The 21,607-nt window shown below is 45.3% G+C and overlaps 2 protein-coding genes across 2 annotated transcripts in view; one reads left to right on the forward strand and one right to left on the reverse strand.

Annotated features, from left to right (window-relative positions):
- Positions 1-14,043: 14,043 nt before the first annotated feature.
- mrps34 (mitochondrial ribosomal protein S34) lies at positions 14,044-20,464 on the reverse strand. The gene is made up of 3 exons (XM_070901202.1): positions 20,099-20,464; positions 15,369-15,411; positions 14,044-14,437 (listed from the first exon to the last, which is right to left on the reverse strand). The coding sequence occupies exons 1-3, from the start codon at positions 20,414-20,416 to the stop codon at positions 14,145-14,147; spliced, it is 654 nt and encodes a 217-aa protein (XP_070757303.1). The 5' UTR covers positions 20,417-20,464; the 3' UTR covers positions 14,044-14,144.
- A 107-nt stretch (positions 20,465-20,571) lies between these two features.
- The window catches only part of pla2g10 (phospholipase A2 group X), a 66,215-nt gene continuing 65,179 nt past the window's right edge, over positions 20,572-21,607 (forward strand). The window contains exon 1 of the mRNA XM_070901207.1: positions 20,572-20,724. The gene's annotated coding sequence lies outside the window, so the exon portion shown is untranslated. The remainder of the gene's footprint in view (positions 20,725-21,607) is intronic.

Genomic DNA, 21,607 nt, shown 5'->3' on the forward strand with positions numbered 1-21,607 from the left:
TACATTGCTAATGATTTTATTGATATCACAATCCATTAACAAAATGGAAGCTATTCCTGTTATGATCTATATGTGCACTCTCACCTGGTGCATTGTGGGTACAGTTAATAGTACCTCGGACATTGTGGATGTTGTGTACGTAAATAAACAGACTAACTGAAACAGGAGTAATGTAACTGTGTCCTTTATAGCAACTCCCAAAATGATGTCCCAAAACCTACAGGAGTGAGTGAATAGCTCCCTCAGGGTCCTAATGCCTGTCTCGTGAGGGTTTGTGTAACAAACAGAGTATGAACACAACAGTAGAGTGCAACAATAACACACAATGCTTCTTTAGCTCTCTGCCACTGCTCAACAATGCTGGGAAGCTGATATCATTTGGTGTTTGCCTGAGCATAACGCTGCACTGAGAAATGATTCTGTCATTGCTGACCTGAGGCCGGGGTCTTGAAAGTTGCCAATAACACTGAAAATGAACACAGTCGTCACACCTTCACTGGCACCACTGGTACATTGGTGCAATTCTGATTCTAAATGTTCTCATAATTCCTCACCCAGCCCACGAGGCAGTTTTTAAAAATTAAATCAAATCTCCAAAAATAGTGTGTCTCAGACTGCAATTCCTGCCTTTTTTACTCATTATATGAATTTGCTCTTATCACTAACGCCAATATAAAATTGGCAGTAAAATCCTCTCAACAACAGTAGAAAATGTTATTCTGCGCACTACTTTATTGCATTTTAAAGTGGTATAAACCATGTTGTGTAAATCGAATCATAGGTAAAATGCACGGTATACAAAAAATATACCATACCTTGTGCACCCCTGAATACTACCCTGAACAATACGGTCACATCGTACAGCTGTGTACAGGCAATATGGGTCGAAATATAGTACTGAGTATAAAATACACCAAAAATTCTCTTTAGAATTCTCTGCCCCAGAGGGCTGTGGATGCTGAGTCTCTGAATATATTCAAGGCTGAGATAAATAGATTTTTGGAGTCTAGGGGAATCAAGGGATATGGAGATCAGGCGGGAATAGAGTTGAGGTCGATGATCAGCCATGATCTTATTGAAAGGCAGAGCAGGCTCAAGGGGCCGTATGAACTACTCCTGCTTCTATTTCTTATGTTCTTATAAATATCTTTATCAATTGACTCATGTGATGGCAATGATGTTACATAGAAACATAGAAAAACATAGAAAATAAGTGCAGGAGTAGGCCATTCGACCCTTCGAGCCTGCACCGCCATTCAATGAGTTCATGGCTGAACATGCAACTTCAGTACCCCATTCCTGTCTTCTCGCCATACCCCTTGATCCCCCTATTAGTAAGGACTATATCTAACTCCTTTTTGAATATATTTAGTGAATTGGCCTCAACAACTTTCTGTGGTAGAGAATTCCACAGGTTCACCACTCTCTGTGTGAAGAAGTTTCTCCTCATCTCAGTCCTAAATGGCTTACCCCTTATCCTCAGACTGTGACCCCTGGTTCTGGACTTCCCCAACATTGGGAACATTCTTCCTGCATCTAACCTGTCTAAACCCGTCAGAATTTTAAAAGTTTCTATGAGATCCCCTCTCATTCTTCTGAACTCCAGTGAATACAAGCCCAGTTGATCCAGTCTTTCTTGATATGTCAGTCCCGCCATCCCGATAATCAGTCTGGTGAACATTCGCTGCACTCCCTCAATAGCAAGAATGTCCTTCCTCAAGTTAGGAGACCAAAACTGTACACAATACTCCAGGTGTGGCCTCACCAAGGCCCTGTACAACTGTAGCAACACCTCCCTGCCCCTGTACTCAAATCCCCTCGCTATGAAGGCCAACATGCCATTTGCTTTCTTAACCGCCTGCTGTACCTGCATGCCAACCTTCAATGACTGATGTACCATGACACCCAGGTCTCGTTGCACCTCCCCTTTTCCTAATCTGTCACCATTCAGATAATAGTCTGTCTCTCTGTTTTTACCACCAAAGTGGATAACCTCACATTTATCCACATTATACTTCATCTGCCATGCATTTGCCTACTCACCTAACCTATCCAAGTCACTCTGCAGCCTCATAGCATCCTCCTCGCAGCTCACACTGCCACCCAACTTAGTGTCATCCGCAAATTTGGAGATACTACATTTAATCCCCTCGTCCAAATCATTAATGTACAATGTAAACAGCTGGGGCCCCACACAGAACCTTGTGGTACCCCACTAGTCACCGCCTGCCATTCTGAAAAGTCCCCATTTACTCCTACTCTTTGCTTCCTGTCTGACAACCAGTTCTCAATCCATGTCACTACCCCCAATCCCATGTGCTTTAACTTTGCACATTAATCTCTTGTGTGGGACCTTGTCGAAAGCCTTCTGAAAGTCCAAATATATAAATCAACTGTTATAGAGTAAAGGGACAGGAGGAAATAACAGTCATCCAATCAATCAATTCCTAATATATCAGCAGACTTTTCTGTTTAAACAATAGAAACTGAATAATGTTATTTAAAAAAAATTGATTTCAAGTTGCATGATTAGTTTAGTCACGTATTCCTGTTAATCAAATGGTTTCTATGGTTATTTAGAAACTTTCATAGCTGTCTTTGCTCTTAACCATATATAAATCTTTAAGAGTTATTTATTTATTTATTATTTGTTATTTTGATGTGATATTAGCTCTCAAACATTTATAGTATTTCATATTTAGTACCCCAAATACTCCATATGAGGTTTAACATGGGAACATCACAGTAATAAAGACTCTTCCTATATTTTTCTACTGTTAAATGAAGATTTGAGGACGTATGCAGGACTAGAAGTCTAACGTTAGAACATGGGGCCTGAAATTCCCTGCATGTTCTCCTGTCTCCCGCCATAACCGTGGTAGGAAGCCAGTGGAAACCCAGAAAAACAGCATGTGTCTGATTACAGCCAGTTATACTGTTCCTTTGGCACTTCTGCCAGTCTCACACTTTGCAGGAGAGAAACTTTGCGCAATTTCTGGGGCAGGGTAAACGGTTATTTTTTTTTTAAATGGTGAAGCCGATGCAATGGGCCTATAGCGCGAGATATAAATGGAGAAACCAAGGATAAAGTCTGGGGCTATGAAACAGCTAGACGAAGGGTCAGGCTTCATCTTCATCATAGGCAGTCCCTCGGGATCGAGGAAGACTTGCTTCCACCCTTAGCATGAGTTCCTAAGTGGCTGAACAGTTCAATATGAGAACCACAGTCTCTGTCACAGGTGGGACAGATAGTCGTTGATGGAAGGGGTGGGTGGGACAGGTTTGCCGCATGCTCTTTCCACTGCGTGCACTTGATTTCTGCACGCTCTCAGCGACAAGACTCGAGGTGCTCAGCGCCCTCCTGGATGCACTTGCTCCACTTAAGTCTCCCAAGTAGCAGTGGGGATGTTGCACTTTATCATGGAGGCTTTGAGGGTGTCCTTGTAACGTTTCCGCTGCCCGTCTTTGGCTCGTTTGCCGTGAAGGAGTTCCGAGTAGAGCGCTTGCTTTGGGAGTCTCGTGCTTGGCACGCGAACTATGTGGCTTGCCCAGTGGAGCTGATCGAGTGTGGTCAGTGCTTCAATGCTGGGGATGTTGGCCCAGCTAGATGAAGGGTCAGGTCTATAAAGTTTGAAGATTAGGGGAAAAGGCAAGGTAAGTTAAGAAGTTGTGATTAGTTGATAATTATAAGAAAATATACAAAAAAATATTAACTTAGCTCATTACTTCCATTCATTTAACGTAAATTGTACAGAAAATTGATTGTGAACTCGTGTTTATTTGGAAAAAATAAGCATTTAGTAGTTGCCTACTACAGTGAGTTAAGCTAAACTATCCACTGCTACTTTAAAGGAATGTCCTCAGAGGATCCAGTTTTCATACAATTACTTGCCAGTGAAGCAAAACGCAGCCATCATTCAGTGGCAACTTGTGGAGTCAATAAGTGGGGGGCTTCCCTCAGCAACTTTCATTTTAACAAAACACCACTGTGAAAGTGATATCAGCTATGGAAAAAAAGGAGCAGCATTGAGAATGAGAAAAGTATGTACCAAAAGTATGCGTGGTGATGTCAACAATCTTACTTAAAGATGAAGACTGATTGTTCATTTAGATTATAATAATGAATTTCAGCTTGGATAAAGGAATATGTCAATTAATCAGTATGCCACCAACGAATATCAAGATTGAGCTTAGCCAAGGGCTAATTTGGTAATATAATCAGTTAATATCAAGATTGCAGTCCCTTGCGCAATGAGGTCAGTAGTTAGATTGCAATCAATTCTTTTCTTTCTTCTCTGTTACACTTGGAAATAGTATCAGTGTAAAAAAAAAATCTTCCGGAGGACTAAATTTTTAATGTTCTGTTCTGAGTTAGCGGATCTCAGCCAGGGCAGGAGAGAGGGATCTAAAACTGGACTTGGAATGGCAAGAATTGGGCGAACCATCTCACCCAGTCACTATGCAATGATCAATGTGAATGCTGAAAGTGCAGGATCAACCTCAGTTGTGGGGATCTTCCCACAGTTGAATAATCCATCACTCAATGTTGAGGCTCATAAATGGAATTTGGCTACTTGTTTTTTTTAATTCTTTCATGGGAGGTGGGCATCACCGGCATTTATTGCCCGTCCTCAATTATCCTTGAGTAGGTGGTGGTGAGCCGCCTTCTTGAACCGCTGTACTCCGTGTGGTGAAGATTTTCCTCATCATTTTGTACAACTGAGTGGCTTGCTCGGCCAATTCCGAGCAGTTAAGAGTCAACCACATTGCCGTAGTCTGGAGTCATATAGGCCAGACTGGGTAAGGATAGCAGATTTCCTTCCCTAACAACATTAGTGAACCAGATGGGTTTTTATGATAATCCGGTAGTTTCATGGTCACCATTATTGATAGCAGGTTTTTATTCCAGATTTATTTAATTAACTGAATTTAAATTCCCCCAGCTGCCGTGGTGGGATTTGAACTCACGTCTCCGGATCATTAGCCCAGGCCTCTGGGTGACCATTCCAGTAAAATAACCACGATGCTACTGTACCCATAAGAGATGGTGATTGGCTGCTGGTACACATCGAACTGTTCACCAGCATGAATTTAGAGGCGGAACTTTGAAGCCCTACACCATCAGTAGGACCTCACAGAGGGGCAATTTATTGGAAAGTCAAGGGTGCTTTGCCAGAAATTTCCATCAATTGATATTAGAATTATAAACTTTTACAGCACAGGATGCCATTTGGCCCATCATATTCATGCTAACTTTCTGAAAGAGCTCTCCACTTAATCCCATTCTGCTGCCTTTACCAGATACATTTTTCTTTTTCAAATCTATTATAGACTTTGCTTCCATCACTGTTGCTGATAACAGCGTTCCATGTCCTAACAACCCCTCTCTGCATGTGTACAAAAACATTTCTCCGAAAGCTCTCCCTTCATTCTTCTGGTGACGATCTGAAATGTTTGCCCTTTACTTATGGACTCACTGGTAATGGAAATAGTTTTTAGCAACTTACCTTGCTGAAACCTTTCATAATCTCAAACACCTCTTTCAACTCTCCTTTTAACCTTTGCTGTTCTAATGAAATGAGCCCCAGTTTCTCCGGTCTTCCCTCATCACTAAATCTTCTGACCCATGGAACGTTCTTCGTGAATCTGGTCCACTCCCTTTCCAAGGCCTTGATGTCATTCCTAAAATAAGTCACCGAAAAATGGACTCAATATTCTAACTAGAGCCTAACCAATGATTTGTATTAATTTGGCATTACTTTTTTGTGTTGGCATTTTATACACCTATTTATAAAACCAAGGATCCCATATGCTTTTTCATACAGCTTTATGATTTTGTCTTCCCCCTTTTAAATACTTGGGTATTTGAACACCTAAGGATTTCTGCTCTTCTACTCCTATTAAAGGTTTGTCATTTAGTGTATATATATCCTTGCATTTGATGACTGGGGAGCAGTGCTGTGTGGCGGGGTCAGGTTGGTGGAGGAACTTTTGTCATACAGATGTTTAGTGTAAGGCCCATGTTTTCATACGCCACGGTGAAGCTGTTGACGATGGCTTGGAGTTCAGCCTCTGAATGTGTGCAGACGCAAGCATTACACAGCACTGCCCCCCAGTCATCAAAATCCACGGCGCGGCCTTGGACAATGTGGACCACTTTCCAAACCTCGGGAGGCTATTATCAGCAAGGGCAGACATCGACGACGAGGCCCAACACCGCCTCCAGTGCGCCAGCACAGCCTTCGGTCGCCTGAGGAAGAGAGTGCTCAAAGATCAGGCCCTCAAATCTGGCACCAAGCTTATGGTCTACAGGGCTGTAGTGATACCCGCCCTCCTGTATGGCTCAGAGATGTGGACCATATACAGTAGGCACCGCAAATCGCGGGCGAAATACCACCAACGATGTCTCCGCAAGATCCTGCAAATTGCCTGGGAGAATAAACGCATCAAGATCAGTGTTCTCGATCAGTCCAATATCCCCAGCATCGAAGCACTGACCACACTCAACCAGATCCGTTGGGTGGGAAACATAGTCCGCATGCCCGACACAAGACTCCCAAAACAAGCGCTCTACTCGGAACTCCTACACGGCAGGCAATCCCCAGGTGGGCAGAGGAAACACTTCAAGGACACCCTCAAAGCCTCCTTGATAAAGTGCAACATCCCCACCGACACCTGGGAGCCCCTGGCCAAAGACCGCCCTAAGTGGAGGAAGAGCATCCGGGAGGGTGCTGAGCACCTCTAGTCTCGTCGCCGAGAGCATGCAGAAATCAAGCGCAGGCAGCGGAAGGCGCATGCGGCAAACCAGACTTCCCACACACCCTTTCCTTCAACCACTGTCTGTCCCACCTGTGAGAGAGACTGTGATTCCCGTATTGGACTGTACAGTCACCTGAGAACTCACTTTTAAAGTGGAAGCAAGTCTTCCTCGATTTCGAGGGACTGCCTATGATGATGATTCTTGCATTATTCTTCTTTCTCACAAAATGAATGGATACAAAATTACAGGCAACTCACCATGATTTGCCAATAATCCGCCTTCTTGTGCAAGGACCTGGAACATGGGGCCTCATAAAATTTGATCCATTCTCTTCAGAGAGGTAGCGAGCAAGCAAGATATTTTGGGATGGAGGCCGGAAAATAAAAATATCTTTGGTGACATTGAAGTACTATATGAACCAGTAAAATTCCTGGAAGAGGATGCAAGTAGAAGGGCCTGAAAATCTCTGCAGGCCCAGTTCCAATAACTGCAGGCCTGCTCAGTGACTGCAAAGGATGCCCGGTTTACACCCTGCCCGATATCACTTTCCATTGACTTCATTGAAGAGTACAATCAGGAGGGGAGTAAAATGGGCAGCTGATTTGAACGGGTTAGGTTAAAATTATGCCTCAAGTATCCATTTGCCCCACCCCAGTATGCAGACTACTGCCAACTCTCACTGTGAACTGCAATAGGCATATCTCCTTACTGTGGCAGAGTGCAGCTCTTCCCATGACAAGAATGGATGAAACATCAGTGGAGCACATGTAAGCAGAATGAGTGATGCCTGTAACAGGGGAGGCACCAGGCAGTTTGGACCTGCACCCTTCTGGCAGCTGATACATGAGCGCCTCTTCCCCACCTAAACCATTGCACAGGAGGACAAAACGGATCAACACAGGGTGAGGGTAAATACATCAACATAAGCACCATGTCTGGAAGCACGCTCTCCAACTTTTTTTATTTGCCTATCTAACCTCTTGATGATTTGGGTTCCTCACTCTTCTATTTACTATCATAGGGCTCCATTTTCCCCGAGTCCATTTTCTGGCATATTGGCAGAGTTATGCCAGCTTTTCTAGGCCAGAAATGCACCGAAAATAATTTGCCAAGGTTTCCCCGATGTATAATTTGAATTTGGTGCCACGCAGTGTGTCCAGTCGCCTCGGGGGGGCAGGGGAGGGGGGGGGGGAGGGGGGGGGGGGTGGAGCCTGCTGTCTGCGCCAAAAAACGAAGCCGCACCTTCTGCGTATGTGGGGGGAAAAAGTTACGTTTCTGATGTCGTTGCAATGGACGCACATGCACAGAACAGCTTTGAGTTGGCAATCGGCCATTTTTAAAGAGCCAGTTGTGTGTGTGAGAACGTTGAGTGCTGTATGAGAGCATTGGAAAATACGGAGCTGCAGCATTACAAGATGCAACGCGGTGCAAGGACCAAAAAATTCTTGCAGGATGAAGTGGAGGCACTAGTTACTGTGATTGAGGCCAGATGACACGAGCTGGACGCCAGCAGAGGTCACATAAGTTCCACCCAAAGAAATGAAGAAACGCTGGAACCAAGTTGCAGAAGATTACTGCGCAATGGAGATCATCCCGGGATCTGGAGGCCAGTGCAAAACGAAGTGGCAGGACCTTAGTCAAGTGGTTCGTGTAAGTAATATTTTAATTTATTCAATGCAATTGCAATTGTAAATGTGACCAGCTGTATATGTCCCACCTAGCAGAAAGACACCATCTCTAAAAAGTTATGTTTTTATCTTTGCAGAGAAAGGTGGCACACAACAAACGAGAAAGAACCCGAACAGGAGGAGGCCCGGAAAATCTGCGGCCACTGACCCTTGGAAGAGAGGGTCACTGCTTTGTCCTGCCTGGAGAAAAGCAACCACAACGGCACAAGCTGGCCCCACACTCAAGGAAGAGGGTAAGTCCTGCAAATTCCAGTCTGGCTTTGTTAAATGTCATATACAGCGCGGGCTAGCTATACTTCGGTTCCTGAGGATGTCTCCATCAGCTATGCTTCAGCTGATGCAATGTGCTATCATTCATTGTGGTCCTTCAAATCAGCCTGCTGCCTGCGCTGTGTGAGCCTACACATGCCACCCACCCTGCCCCCTCCTCTGCTGCTAACCATTTGTCTGTTCTGTTATATTTTGCAGAACTTGAGGTCGACGCTGACAATTTAGAAGAAAATTCAGACGAGGACCAGCCTGAACAGGATAACATGTTCGAATCCAACCCTCCAAACCAAGAACATGTGGGTGAGAGGGAGGGGGAGAGGATGAAGCTGGATGAAGCCTCCACTGTTGTATTGACTTTGGAGGAGGTGGTGCCGCTCATTGGTTGTAGTGGTGGTGGGACATTCCATGGTTGCAGGTCCCAGTGGTGGGGTGCAGCGAGGCACACCCAGGGCCCCACCATCCCAGGCTGCGGATCCCAGTGGTGGGGTGCGAGCCACACCCGTGGAGAGGAGGGGAAGGAGAGCTTGAAGGAGAGCTTGACTGCGCTCTCCTGAGGTGCAGGATCTAACAGATGTGGTTCAGATGATGTCATTGAGTGCAGAGAGCATTGACCTTACCCGATCACCCCAGGCGCCATCAGTGGGGTGAATGATGAGATAGCAGGACTATCGGGAGAAGTAACAGCAATGACACGAGAAATGGCAACGATGTCCGGGACCATCAGTGAGGGAATAGTGACCATGAGTAAAGGAATGTCAGAGATAGTGCAAACACTGTCACTGACCATGATGGAGGGAATGCTGCAGGTAGTTGACAGTTTTGCTCAACATGAGGGAGAGAATATTGCAGGTTGTTGAGACACTGTCAGGATTCATGAGGGACGGCATGTTGGAGTTAGCTTCTGCAATAAGGGAGACGCCCAGACCCCGCGCCCATCGACAGAATCAACTGCCACTCCCACTCCAATCCCCACACCAGCCTCTGAAGAGCCCAAAGCCGGGCCCTCCAACTTGCTGCCTGATGCCAACAGCCCCCATCCTCAAGAGGTGTGCAATACCCGAGATCTTAGAAAGAATAAGCTTGGTACCAAACCCAGAAACCCTGTGCCACCGCCTGTGGGCAGAGCTGGTGGCATGTCCAAGACCAAGTGCAGCGGGTGGTCTTAGAATAAAGTGGAAGAGAGATGGGTGCAGCCTTTCTTTGCTGTTGTTGTTATTATTATTGTTGTAACTGTTCTCAAATGTAAAGTTTTTTCTCAGTTATGTAAATTTACAAGTTTAAAAGTTTGTAAGTGATCTTAAAGAGTGATCTTAAAGTAAAGTTTGATACAAGAATAATTATATTAAAGTTAAGTACAAAAGAACAGTTTGTTAAACTTTTGAATAAAATATTTATTCCATTAAAACGGAATAATTTCCATTATTTGTTCCATACTTAACACAACCTTTGGAACTCAAGAAGAATCATTCCCATTATTTGTTCGATTATTAAAACAAATTTTGAAGTAAACAAGAATAATTTCCATCATTTGTTCCATTAACATAACACATTACGAAACAGCCCCAAACAGTAAACATGATCCATGTGGAATAGTTGTCGCTGAGCCCTCAGGCAGCAGTAGAGCGTTCATGAATGAGCTGCTTGTGCAAGGATCGAGCAATCATTAAAGAGGTACGATGGCCCGCCCTCCTCTGCCCTCGTGCTCCGGCCTCAGGCACTTGCATGGCTTCCTCATTCTCCTCCTGCTCGTTATCTGCATCTTCTGCATCATTATCATCAGCCACTCTCACCTCAAGTGGATCTTCCACTACCAGGTGCTGCTACCTCTTGATGGCTAAGTTATGGAGCATGCAGCACACAACAGTGAACTGACCGACAATCTCAGTGGAGTATAGCAAGTAGCCTCCAGAATGGTCCAGGCATCGGAAACACTGTTTCAAGATGCCAATAGTCCTCTCTATAGTGCTGCGCATTGCAATGTGCAACATGTTGGATTCACAGTCAGCTTCTGTCCGGGTTACGCGTAGGGGCATCATGAACCAGGTGGCGAGGCCGTACCCTTTGCCTCCCAATAGCCAGCTCTGCTCCTCTGGCTGCTGCTCAAACATGGCAGATATAACGCTGTCACATATGAACACATCATGGGTGCTCCCAGGGTATCTTGCATTGTCTGATATGATACGATGCATGTCGTCACACACGAGCTGCACATTAATGGAGCACTGCAACCTACAAGCATCAGGAGGACTGCTTTGTCAGTTGAAGTGAAGGTTACAGCTGCACTTTCATTCTGTGCCACCAGCTCATTTCAAGCTACAACTGGGGATGTGTGTGCCATCTCTCAACATGCAACATATGTCTGCATTCGCCAGGTGACAGCTGCACTGTATGCACAGAGGAATGACTTCATAAGGTTCCCCATGACTGGCCAAGCAATCCATGGCAGGGCTGTGCGCTTCTCCAGGATTGCTGGCTTCCCAAAAGTGCCTTTTCTGTTCCTGTACATCTCGGAAACCTTCAAAGGTGCTTGCAAGGTGATGTGGCTACAATCAATGCAGTTCTGCACCTTTGGGAAGCCAGCAATCCTAGTTTTAGTTTCCCCTATGAGTGGAAATATCCTCTCTGCATCCACCTTGTCGAGCCCCCTCATTATCTTACAAGTTTCAATAAGATCACCTCTCATTCTTCTGAACTGCAATGTGTATAGGCTCAACCTACTGGCCCATACAGATCAACCATGATCTTATTGAATGGCGGAGCAGGCTCGAGGGGCCATATGGCCTACTCCTGCTCCTATTTCTTATGTTCTTATGTATGTTCTACTCAACCCATCCTCATAAGTCAACCCCCTCATCTGTAAAAAGGAAAAGTAGCTTAACATTTCTGGTTTACTTTGTCAGACTGCTGGCTATTTCAAAATTGTACATCTTTGACATGTGATAATTAACTTAGCCTGCAGTTTAGGCAGGGGTCCTCCCGATTTACGCCCATTTGCGTCATTTCTCCAGAGTTTCCACCGAAGATATGGCAATGGAACCCAATGGAAATTCTCCCCCATTGTAGTCTGACAACTATCTCTCGTAGCTGCTTTCCAAATATTAATGGAGAATTTTGCAGTATTTCATGGGAACGGGAGTAGGCCATTTAGACTTGCGAGCTGGTTCCGCCATTCAATGAGATCATGGCTGATCTGCATCTTAACTCCATTTACCCGCCTTGGTTCCATAACCCTTAAAACCCTTGCCTATCAAAAATCTATCAATCTCTGCTATGAAATTTGTAATTGAACCAGCCTCAAAAACGTTTTGGGGGAAAGAGAGTTCCATATTTCCATTACCATTTGTGAGAGAGCCAGGTGGTACAGTTTCATGCATACATTTATAGGAGCTCTCAATATCGATATACAAATGTGTTGTACCGTACACCTTTGTACACAAGACAAGCTCCAGTCTAAGGGTCCAGCTATTGGGAACTTAGAAGAGCAACAGCTCCATCTAGTGTCAGTTCTGCCTCAATTTAAATAGTTTCATATGATACACATACAGACTTGCATTTATATAGCACCTTTCACAACCTCAGGACTTCCCAAATTGCTTTACGGCTAATGAAGTACTTTTGAAGTGTAATCATTGTTGTAATATAGGAAACGTGGCAGCTAATTGGCACATAGCAAGGTCCCCCAAACAGCAATGTGATAATGACCAGATAATGTTTTTTATGTGATGTTGAGGGATAAATATTGGCCAGGACACCCGGGACAACTCCCCTGCTCTTCTTCGAAATGGTGCCATGGGATCTTTTACATTCACCGAAGAGAGCAGACAGGGTCCCTGTTTAAATTCTTATCCAAAAGGTAGCACCACTGACAGTGCAGCAGAGGCTCCCTCAGTACTGCACTGGAGTGTCAGCCTAGCTTTTTGTGCTCAATTTACTGGAGTAAGACTTGAACTCAACCTTCTGACTCAGAGGCGAGAGTGCTACCCACTGAGCCATAGCTAACAAAGTGAAACAAAATCAAAATTGCACAATTCATTTTTCTTGCATCACTTATAGGTCAACCCCGTTAATAGGTCAAATTGGGTAATCCCCATGGAAATTCTATCCCGATTTCTAACCATTAGTATCCGATTATTGAGTAGGCATAGGAAGATTTATAGTGTAGAAAGAAACGGACTCAAATACTACCCGAGGTGTAGGAATGCTGTGTTCATTATAGTGGATTTCTGACGGGCCAATGGTTATAAGTTGTAACATCAGAGTACCGGGGCGAGGGAAGACACTGGGGTAGAATGTCCATGACTGTTCTCCCGAGCTCCCATTGTAACTTCAGTGGAGATCAGCAGGGAAACAATGTAAATGGCCATTTGTGCTGATTCTTCAGGATTTCCACCGTTACGATGGGAAGATCGTGAGAACTTCCCAGAGTTCTACTCCATTAAGGTCAGAGTTTAGTTGAATAAATCGAACCAGAGACTGCCGCATCATTTTCAAGTAATGGTGCTTAATGACCACACTTCAAAAAGTAATTCATTGGCTGTAAAGTGCTTTGGGACATCCTGAGGTTGTGAAAGGCGCTGTACAAATGCAAGTCGCTATATAAATGCAAGTCTTCCTTTTTTTTAATAAGATTCACTTTATAGTTTTCAGCTATAACTGTAAATCTGACACTGAGCCAAATTATCAACACTTAAAACGCCGACGCATTTTCAATTTAAGTCAAAATAGTTCTCGATAGTATTAAAATAACAAAGCATAGCCATAACAATGCACACTGCTATCACCTTAATCCAAGGGCACCAGGCCATCCTGCCGCATCAAGAACACAAAAAGGTGCAAGTTTTCTTGGGGTAAGTGAATGTTTCTTAATGCATTCAAGAGAAAGCTGGGCCGTTGTTTGACTGGGGTAAAAATCACATCATATAGGTGTCATTTTCGACCATGTGATCGCCTAGACTAGTTTTGATTGCCTGAGGTGCAATGTTCTTGCTAAACTGCAGCCACGCAGGATACTCACTGGCTTTTACATTGTAAATGCCGCGCATGTGCAGCAATTTAAAGGGACTGCGCATTAAAAGAAACAGGCAGAGATTACAGGAAATATTGCTGAGGGGATCAGAGACAAATTATCTAGATTTTTTTTATTATCCCTTATTGGCCCTCCCAGGAGATTACATGGCTGTGGCATGAGGGGTTGGAGGAGAAAGAGGATGGAAGGGTCTAGTCCCGATTCTCCAGCCCCCATGGTGTGTTGAGCAGGCTTGATGGACCAGCTGGTCTTTTCCTGCCCATCAGTGCTGTGCGTTCGACTGAGAATTTACAGCTTAGTACAAAAAAACGGATTTTATTATACATGACTAGCACGACAGAAATTGCTGGGAACAGTAACACTTTAGTCCATCAGTAGCTATGAGTAATGCAGATTCTTATTACACTGGGGTGCCCTCTGCCTGTTTCTTCAAGTCCAGGTTTTTAAAGTAGTCCTTTGGAAAGTGGCGATTTCTTTCTAGATCAATCATGGGCTCCTCTCCTATAGGTTTTCCCTCTTTCTGTCGCTGAGCCAGTATCATGGCACGAAGCAAAGGAGGATAAGGGACATAGCGGATAGTCGTCTCAGGAACAGGCGTGAAGCTTGTGAAAGCTGCTTCTTCATGTTTTGGTACCAAACGCCAATCATGATACATGACTTTATCTATTTCTTTAACTGTATCTTCAGTCTTTCCTACGTGCAAGAGAACAAGGAAAATAATTTACTTGACAAAACACAAGAATCTTGGAGGTTCAGTAATGCAAACTAAAGAATCAAACTCAATGTCTGCAATATTACAGAGTACAATAGCTTAATCTCATTCTTCATGCTTCCCGCCACTCCCCCCCCCACACCCCCCTTTTAAGAAATATTTTGTTTCTCTGCCTCTCTTTAGGTCTCTTCATCACATAAAACACTTCCACCCAAGACACCAATGACCAGATTTCAGGCGAATACTTTTCTTAAACTGGCCACCAGAATCACAAGGTGATCTGCCAAATGTTCCTTTTCTTCATTTCAGAGATTCCCACGTGGACTCCCTCCCCTCCACACACAGTCTCAAACCCAGCCCTCTCACGGTATCAATCCCCAGCTCTCACAGCCTCGATTCCCTTCCCCACACGTTCTCGCCTCTCCCCTTCACACACATGCGCTCTCCTTCTCCTCCACAAACGCCTTGCCTCATTCCCCCCCCCCCCCACGCAAGCTCTATCCTTCCCTTTGCACCCTCATTCCCTCCACACGTGCTCTCACTCAATCCCCTCCACTCACATTCCCCTCCACTCGCGCCCTCCCTCGTTCCCCTCCACTCGCGCTCTCCCTCGTTCCCCTCCACTCGCACCCTCTCTCATTCCCTCCACACGTTCCCTCATTCCCCTCCACTCGCGCCCTCCCTCATTCCTCTCCACACCCTCCCTCATTCTCCTCCACACCCTCCCTCATTCCCCTCCACACGCGCCCTCCCTCATTCCCCTCCACACGCGCCCTCCCTCATTCCCCTCCACACACTCCCCTTTTCACATGCTTACATACGATATCACCAAGACAAACCCAAGTCCCAACAGGTCCACTACCATTCCTCTGTAGAGTTAAGTAGCTGTTAAAAAGCACGGTGAAGCTTTACCTCTGAATGTTAGCACTCCCCATGCTTTTCCATGGTCCATATCCTGTAGGCAGAAAAACAGCTTCATTACAGGAACAGCAGGAGCTTTTATTCTTTACTATTACAACATTTTGAATGACCACTTAAAGAGGATGCTAGTGACAATTGGAGACACAGGAAAATGTGCTGACGAAAACTAGATTTGACAGGAAATGGAGTGTAATATTATGTACCATCGCGTATCCCTTCCAAGCTCAATATTAGACAAAGCCTTGGGGAGGATTCTCAGCGATCTTATTCAGCACAATGTTTGTCCTCTATGATCCCACGCATGAAATATGAAAAATGTAAGCTAAAAGCCTTAAGATTTGTAATTTGGTTTTCAGCAGAACTTCATTGTGCGGGCCTCACCGACATTGGAATCCCCGAGATCCAATTAATGTTCTGATGGAAAGGTCATGGACCTGAAACGTTAACGCTATTTCTCCACAGATACTGCTGACCTGCTGAGTATTTCCAGCATTTTCTGTCTTTATTTCATATTTCCAGAATGCGCACTACTTTGCTTTTATTTTAACGTACAACAGTGACCTTCGGTCATTTTTCCTAAATAGGGTCACTCCAAATATAGAATGGGGAATAGAATGCTCTCCAGCGCATTTTTAAAAAGAGTTTATTTCACAAATATATATAGTGTTTTACTTCCACTTCAGAGTAGAAAACACTTTGGGGACAACTTCCCTCCCTGCAGTGTCCACTCCATATCAGCAGGACTGGTGTGTGCAGACTCGATCTCTACTAACTATTTACTGAAACAAATATGACTGCATAATAAACCTTTAAACCATAGGTTTCCAAATTGTGATCATGAGGGTATCAGGTGTCGAGTCCCGTCGTCGAGAGCATGCAGAAAGCAAGCGCAGGCAGTGGAAGGAGCGTGCGGAAAACCAGACGCCCCACCCACCCTTTCCTTCGACGACTGTCTGTCTGTCCCACCTGTGACAGAGACTGTAATTCCCGTATTGGACTGTTCAGTCACCTAAGAGCTAACTGTCAGAGTGGAAGCAAGTCTTCCTCGATTTCGAGGGACTACCTATGATGATATGTCTGTCCATTGGGAATGGATAAACTGCACACAGTGAACTTAATGTCTTGACAATTCTGTATTCTATTGTGTATTTAACTTCCTAGTATGTTATTTCTGTTGCTGTACACTCTCTCTCAATAGTTGTTGAAGTTATTGTAAAAAAAAACGTTTTCCTGTGAAGGAACTTTTCATAACCAGAGACAGGGAATCAATATATGCAGGGTCCCCTGCACAGAAACCACTGCCAATAAACACACCACAATAAATTCACCAATCCGATACTCCTAGCAGAGATAGAGACTGGTGGGAGACAGGTGGTGATTCTCTGACCCACTGACTACGCAGGATTGTTAAATTTAGCCTCAAGGTCAACAGTCAGGCTCTGCAAGTGTGAAACTTACAGAATTAAGCATGTTCCCAATCCAATAGTTGGGGTTAATTAATACATTTTCCCAAATCACATTTTTCCAAATATAAATATATGTTTGCACCATTAGATAATTGCACTATTGAAACGTACACTTCAGAAGAGCACCTTGAACAAGGCAGCTCATCCATATCAAATTCTTGACCTAAAATATTTTTTCATTTTGCAGTTGACTTCGATTTCTCATATGCACCTTGCTTGGCATCGCATGTGTGTGTGCACTTCACAAACAAGGTTGGTGCTAATTGCAATTATGCAACATCAATGATGGGACAAGCCAAGACAAGTTTGCTCTATTTAGGAATGGTGTATAATTATATTATTCCTACAGGAACGTGGTTACTACAGGAGATATTGTAAACATCCAGGGGGTATAAAGTACCTTGCACACATTACAGCAAAAATTAGATCTGTAATTACTAGTCAGTGCTCTACAGTCCGCGTGTGCACCCAATTAAAATAACTTGTATTGGAGCTGCCTGATGGCTCCGCTGCTAAAGTCAGTGTACAACAAACTAGGAATTTCTGCCTCAATAGGACATTAATTTTATATCGCAATTTTAAGCTGCATGTCCATTTGGGTGCACTTAGTCAGACCACTGCTAACTTTAAGACTGGTCAGAGGGACAATGGTCTTTCACCAATCTCATTGACCAAGCTTTTGGTCATCTGTCCTAATATCTCTCTACGTGTCTCGGTGTCAAATTTTGTTTGGTAAAGCTCCTGTGAAGCGCCTTGAGATGGTTTACTATATTAAAGGCACTATATAAATGCAAGTTGTTGTTGTTTTTCATGCTCCTGCACATTCCTATGTTCTTAACCCTCTCCACCTTTGCACAATTGGCTTTGTTCAGAAGGATTTACAACTGTGATACAAATTTAATTGAGTCACAAAATTCTTACCACTGCCCGACCATTGCCTCATGCGATGATTATGACATCTTTAATTGAATGGGAAAGCTAACATTCCAAAATAGAAACACCCAGTCACCTTAAAAGCACAAGCTGCAAGGTAGGACAGCCTGTAAGATTTCTAAACTCCTGTGACTGATGTAGCGACAACAACAACTTGTATTTACATAACACCTCTAATGTAGGAAAACATCCCAAGGTGCTTCACAGGATCATAATCAGACAAACATTGACACCGAGCAAGGAGGAGATATCAGGACAGGCGACCAAAAGGCGATCCAAGAGGTGGGTTGGGTTTTACTTCATTGGCTGTAAAGCGCCTCGAGACAACCGGTGCTCATGAAAGGCGCTATATAAATCCAAGTCTTTCTTTCTTTAAATGGAGGTAGAGAGGTTTTGGGACAGAGTTCCAGAGCTTAGGTTTTGATGGCTAAAGGCATGGCTGCCAACGGTTGGGTAAAGGGAGTGAATGTTGCAAAGACCAGAGTTGAGGAATGCACCATTCTGGGAGGGTTCTATGGCTACGAAAGGTGTGGGGGGCTGGGGGTCGAGGCCACATTGGGATTTGAACATGAGGTTGAGAATTTTTAAATCAAGGTATGTGTGGACCGGGAACCAATGTAGGTCAGCGAGCACAGGGACGATAGGTGAAGAGGACTTGGTGCGAGTTAGGATACAGGTAGAAGAGTTTTGGATGAGCTCAAGTTTACAGAGGCTGGACAGGAGAGCACTGGAATAGTCACACCTGGATGCAACAAAAGGCAGGATGAGGGTTTCAGCATCAGATAAGCTGAGGCAGGGGTGGAGACAGTCGATATTACACAGGTAGAAGTAGGCAGTCTTTGTGATGGGAAGGATATGGGGTCAGAAGCTTAGCTCAGGCTCAAAAAAAGACACTGATAAGAAATTACCACAAGAACCAGACTGTTCACAAGATGTTGTCACCAAGGGGCAGCATGTAGATGAGAAATAGCAGGGGACCAAGGATAGATCCTTGGGGAACTCGAGAGGTGGGAAGAGAAGCCATTGCAGGAGATTCTGCAGTTACAATTGGATAGGCATGAGTGGAACCAGGCAAAGAGAGTCCCATTCAGCTGGACAACAGAGGAGGATGGTGTTGTCAATCATGTTAATGGCTGCAGAGAAGGATGAGGAGGGTTAGTGTTCCATGGTCATAGTCACATAGGATGTAATTTGGACTTTGATTAGGGCTGTTTCCACACTGTGGCAGGGGCAGAAACCTGATTAGAGGGGTTCAAACATGGAGACCCAGGAAAGATGGGCACAGATTTGGGAGGCAACAGCATATTCGAGGACTATGGAGAGGAATGGGAGGTTGAAGATGGGACTATAGTTTACAAGGGGGGATCACGGGTGGGCTTTTTGAGGAGCCGGGTGATGATAGCAGATTTGAAAGGGATAGGGACAGTACTGAAGGAGTGGGAACCATTTACAATATTAGCTAGCACAGGAAGGGAAGTTGGGCAACCAGCAGTTTAATAATAGGGTCAAACGGGAGGTGATCTCACAGAATGGACAAAATCAGTTTGAGAAGGCATGAGAAGAGATAGAAGTTAAACTAGAGAAAGATGCAGGTTCAGGCTGGGCAGCTAGGGGAAGGGAGGGGAAACAACAGGTAGCTGAACAGATGGTCTCAATGTTAGTGATTAAAAAGTCCATGAGCTCCTTGCACATTGTTGGGAAGTGATGGTGGAGGGGGAGAGGGGTTTGAGAACGAGGCCGATAGTGAATAAAAGCAGCCAGGGGGTTATTTTTGATTTCCAGGATGATCTTGGGAGCAGTGAGCAGTTTTGACAGAGGAGAGCAGGAGCAGATGGATGGTGCTGGATGTGGTCAGAGTTGGATCTGGGCGAGTGAAAGTTTTCCATCATCAGCGAAGTAAACAACTCGGACTTTGACCCAACCCTCTGCCCCTGGATTTGGGAGACGGCGGGAGGTGGCAACCCACATATTCGAGGGCTTTGGCGAGCAAAGGGAGGTTAAAGATGGGGCAGTAGTTTACAAGGACCGAGGGGGGGTGTCACGGATGGATTTTGTTTTTTGAAGAGGCGGGGTGCTGATAGCCGTTTTGAAAGGGAGAGGGACAGTACCGGAGGAGAGGGAACCATTTACAACATTGGCTAAGGGAAGCTGGGCGGCCAGCAGTTTAATGAGCACAGGGTCAAGCAGGAGGTGGATCTCACGGCAGTGGGCAAAATCAGTTTGGAGAAGGCCCCAGGTGCAGCTGGTGGTTTTGAAGGCTCCTCCTGGGGCTCTGCTGGTGAACTGAGGCCGGGGGGCTGGACAGATGGATGGCGGGCTGACCTGGGCCGTGTAATCCACTTTGACCTTGCTGACGGCCCAGTAGCAGGGCTGGTCGTAGGCCAGGAGCCAGGACTTCTTGGTGAGCAGGCGGCCGATGCCGAAGAGCGGCAGGCGGTTGAGCAGCTGGAAGAGGCGGCTCTCGGCGCGGATGTCGCGGTGGGCCAGGGCCGGCAGCTTCTTGCCGCTGTAGGGCCGGCTCATGGTGGCGTAGTCCAGGGCGAAGCGCTCGCTGTCCCGCGGCCGCCGCTTCAGCGCCCAGTATTCGCGCACCTTGCGGGCCATGGCTGCGATGGCGCGGACCTTCTTCTTGCGGGCCATGGCTCGCACCACGGGAGGCCGCAGCTTCAGCACCCGGACCCTGAACGTGTAACACCGGAAGCCGCGCCTCCAAAACCCTCCCCCCGCCTCCATCCGGAATAAAGGTTCCGGCCCGGATTTGTGGAGTCCTGGCGCCCCTCACAGGAATCGTTGGGATTTACCTCGCCAACATAGAACAACAACTTGTATTTATATAGCGCCTTTAACGTAGTAAAACGTTTCACAGGAGTAATATAAGACAAAAAGAAAGTTGACACCGAGCCACAAAGTAGAAATTAGGGCAGATGACCAAAAGCTTGGTCAAAGAGGTAGGTTTTAAAGAGCGTCTCGAAGGAGGAAAGAGAGGCCGAGAGACAGTGAGGTTTGGGCAGGGAGTTGCAGAGCTTGGGGCCCAGACAGCTGAAGGCACAGCCACCAATGGTTGAGCGATTCTAATCAGGGATGCTCAAGGGGGCAGAATTAGAGGAGCGCAGACATCTCGGGGGTGGGGGGTTGTGGAGCTGGAGGAGACTACAGAGATAGGGAGGGGCAAGGCCACGGAGGGATTTGAAAACAAGGATGAGAATTTTGAAATCGAGATGGTGCTTAGCCTCACAGGAACCATTGGGATTTAGCTCATCCAGAAACATAATAGAACAACAACAACTTGTATTTATATAGCGACTTTAATGTAGTAAAATGTCCCAAGGCACTTCACATTAGTCTTATGAGACAAAAAATTTGACACTGAGCCACATAAGGAGAAATTAGGGCAGGTGACCAAAAGCTTGGTCAAAGAGGTAGGTTTTAAGGAGCGTCTTAAAGGAGGAAAGAGAGGCAGAGAGGTTTAGGGAGGGAATTCCAGAGATTAGAGCCTAGGCAACAGAAAGCACGGCCTCCAATGGTTGAGCGGTTATTATCAGGGATGGTCAAGAGAGCAGAATTAGAGGAGCGCAGATATCTCGGGGGGGGGGGGGGGGGGGGGGCGCTGCTCGAGGAGATTTCAAAAATAGGGAGGGGTTGGGCCATGGAGGAATTTAAAGTTCACCGTTAACATCTCTAATGCTTCATACATGCAGCTCATTCCTGATAATGTAAATTAAAAAAAATCTGCTAAACTGAAACAAAAACCAAAAATGCTAGAAAAACACGGTTGGTCGGTCCATATTAAGGAGAGAACTGCTGTAGATTCAAATGTCAGATGTATATTCA

The sequence above is a fragment of the Pristiophorus japonicus genome, chromosome 15 (genome assembly GCF_044704955.1).
Source record: "Pristiophorus japonicus isolate sPriJap1 chromosome 15, sPriJap1.hap1, whole genome shotgun sequence".
NCBI classification, from domain to species: Eukaryota; Metazoa; Chordata; class Chondrichthyes; family Pristiophoridae; genus Pristiophorus; species Pristiophorus japonicus.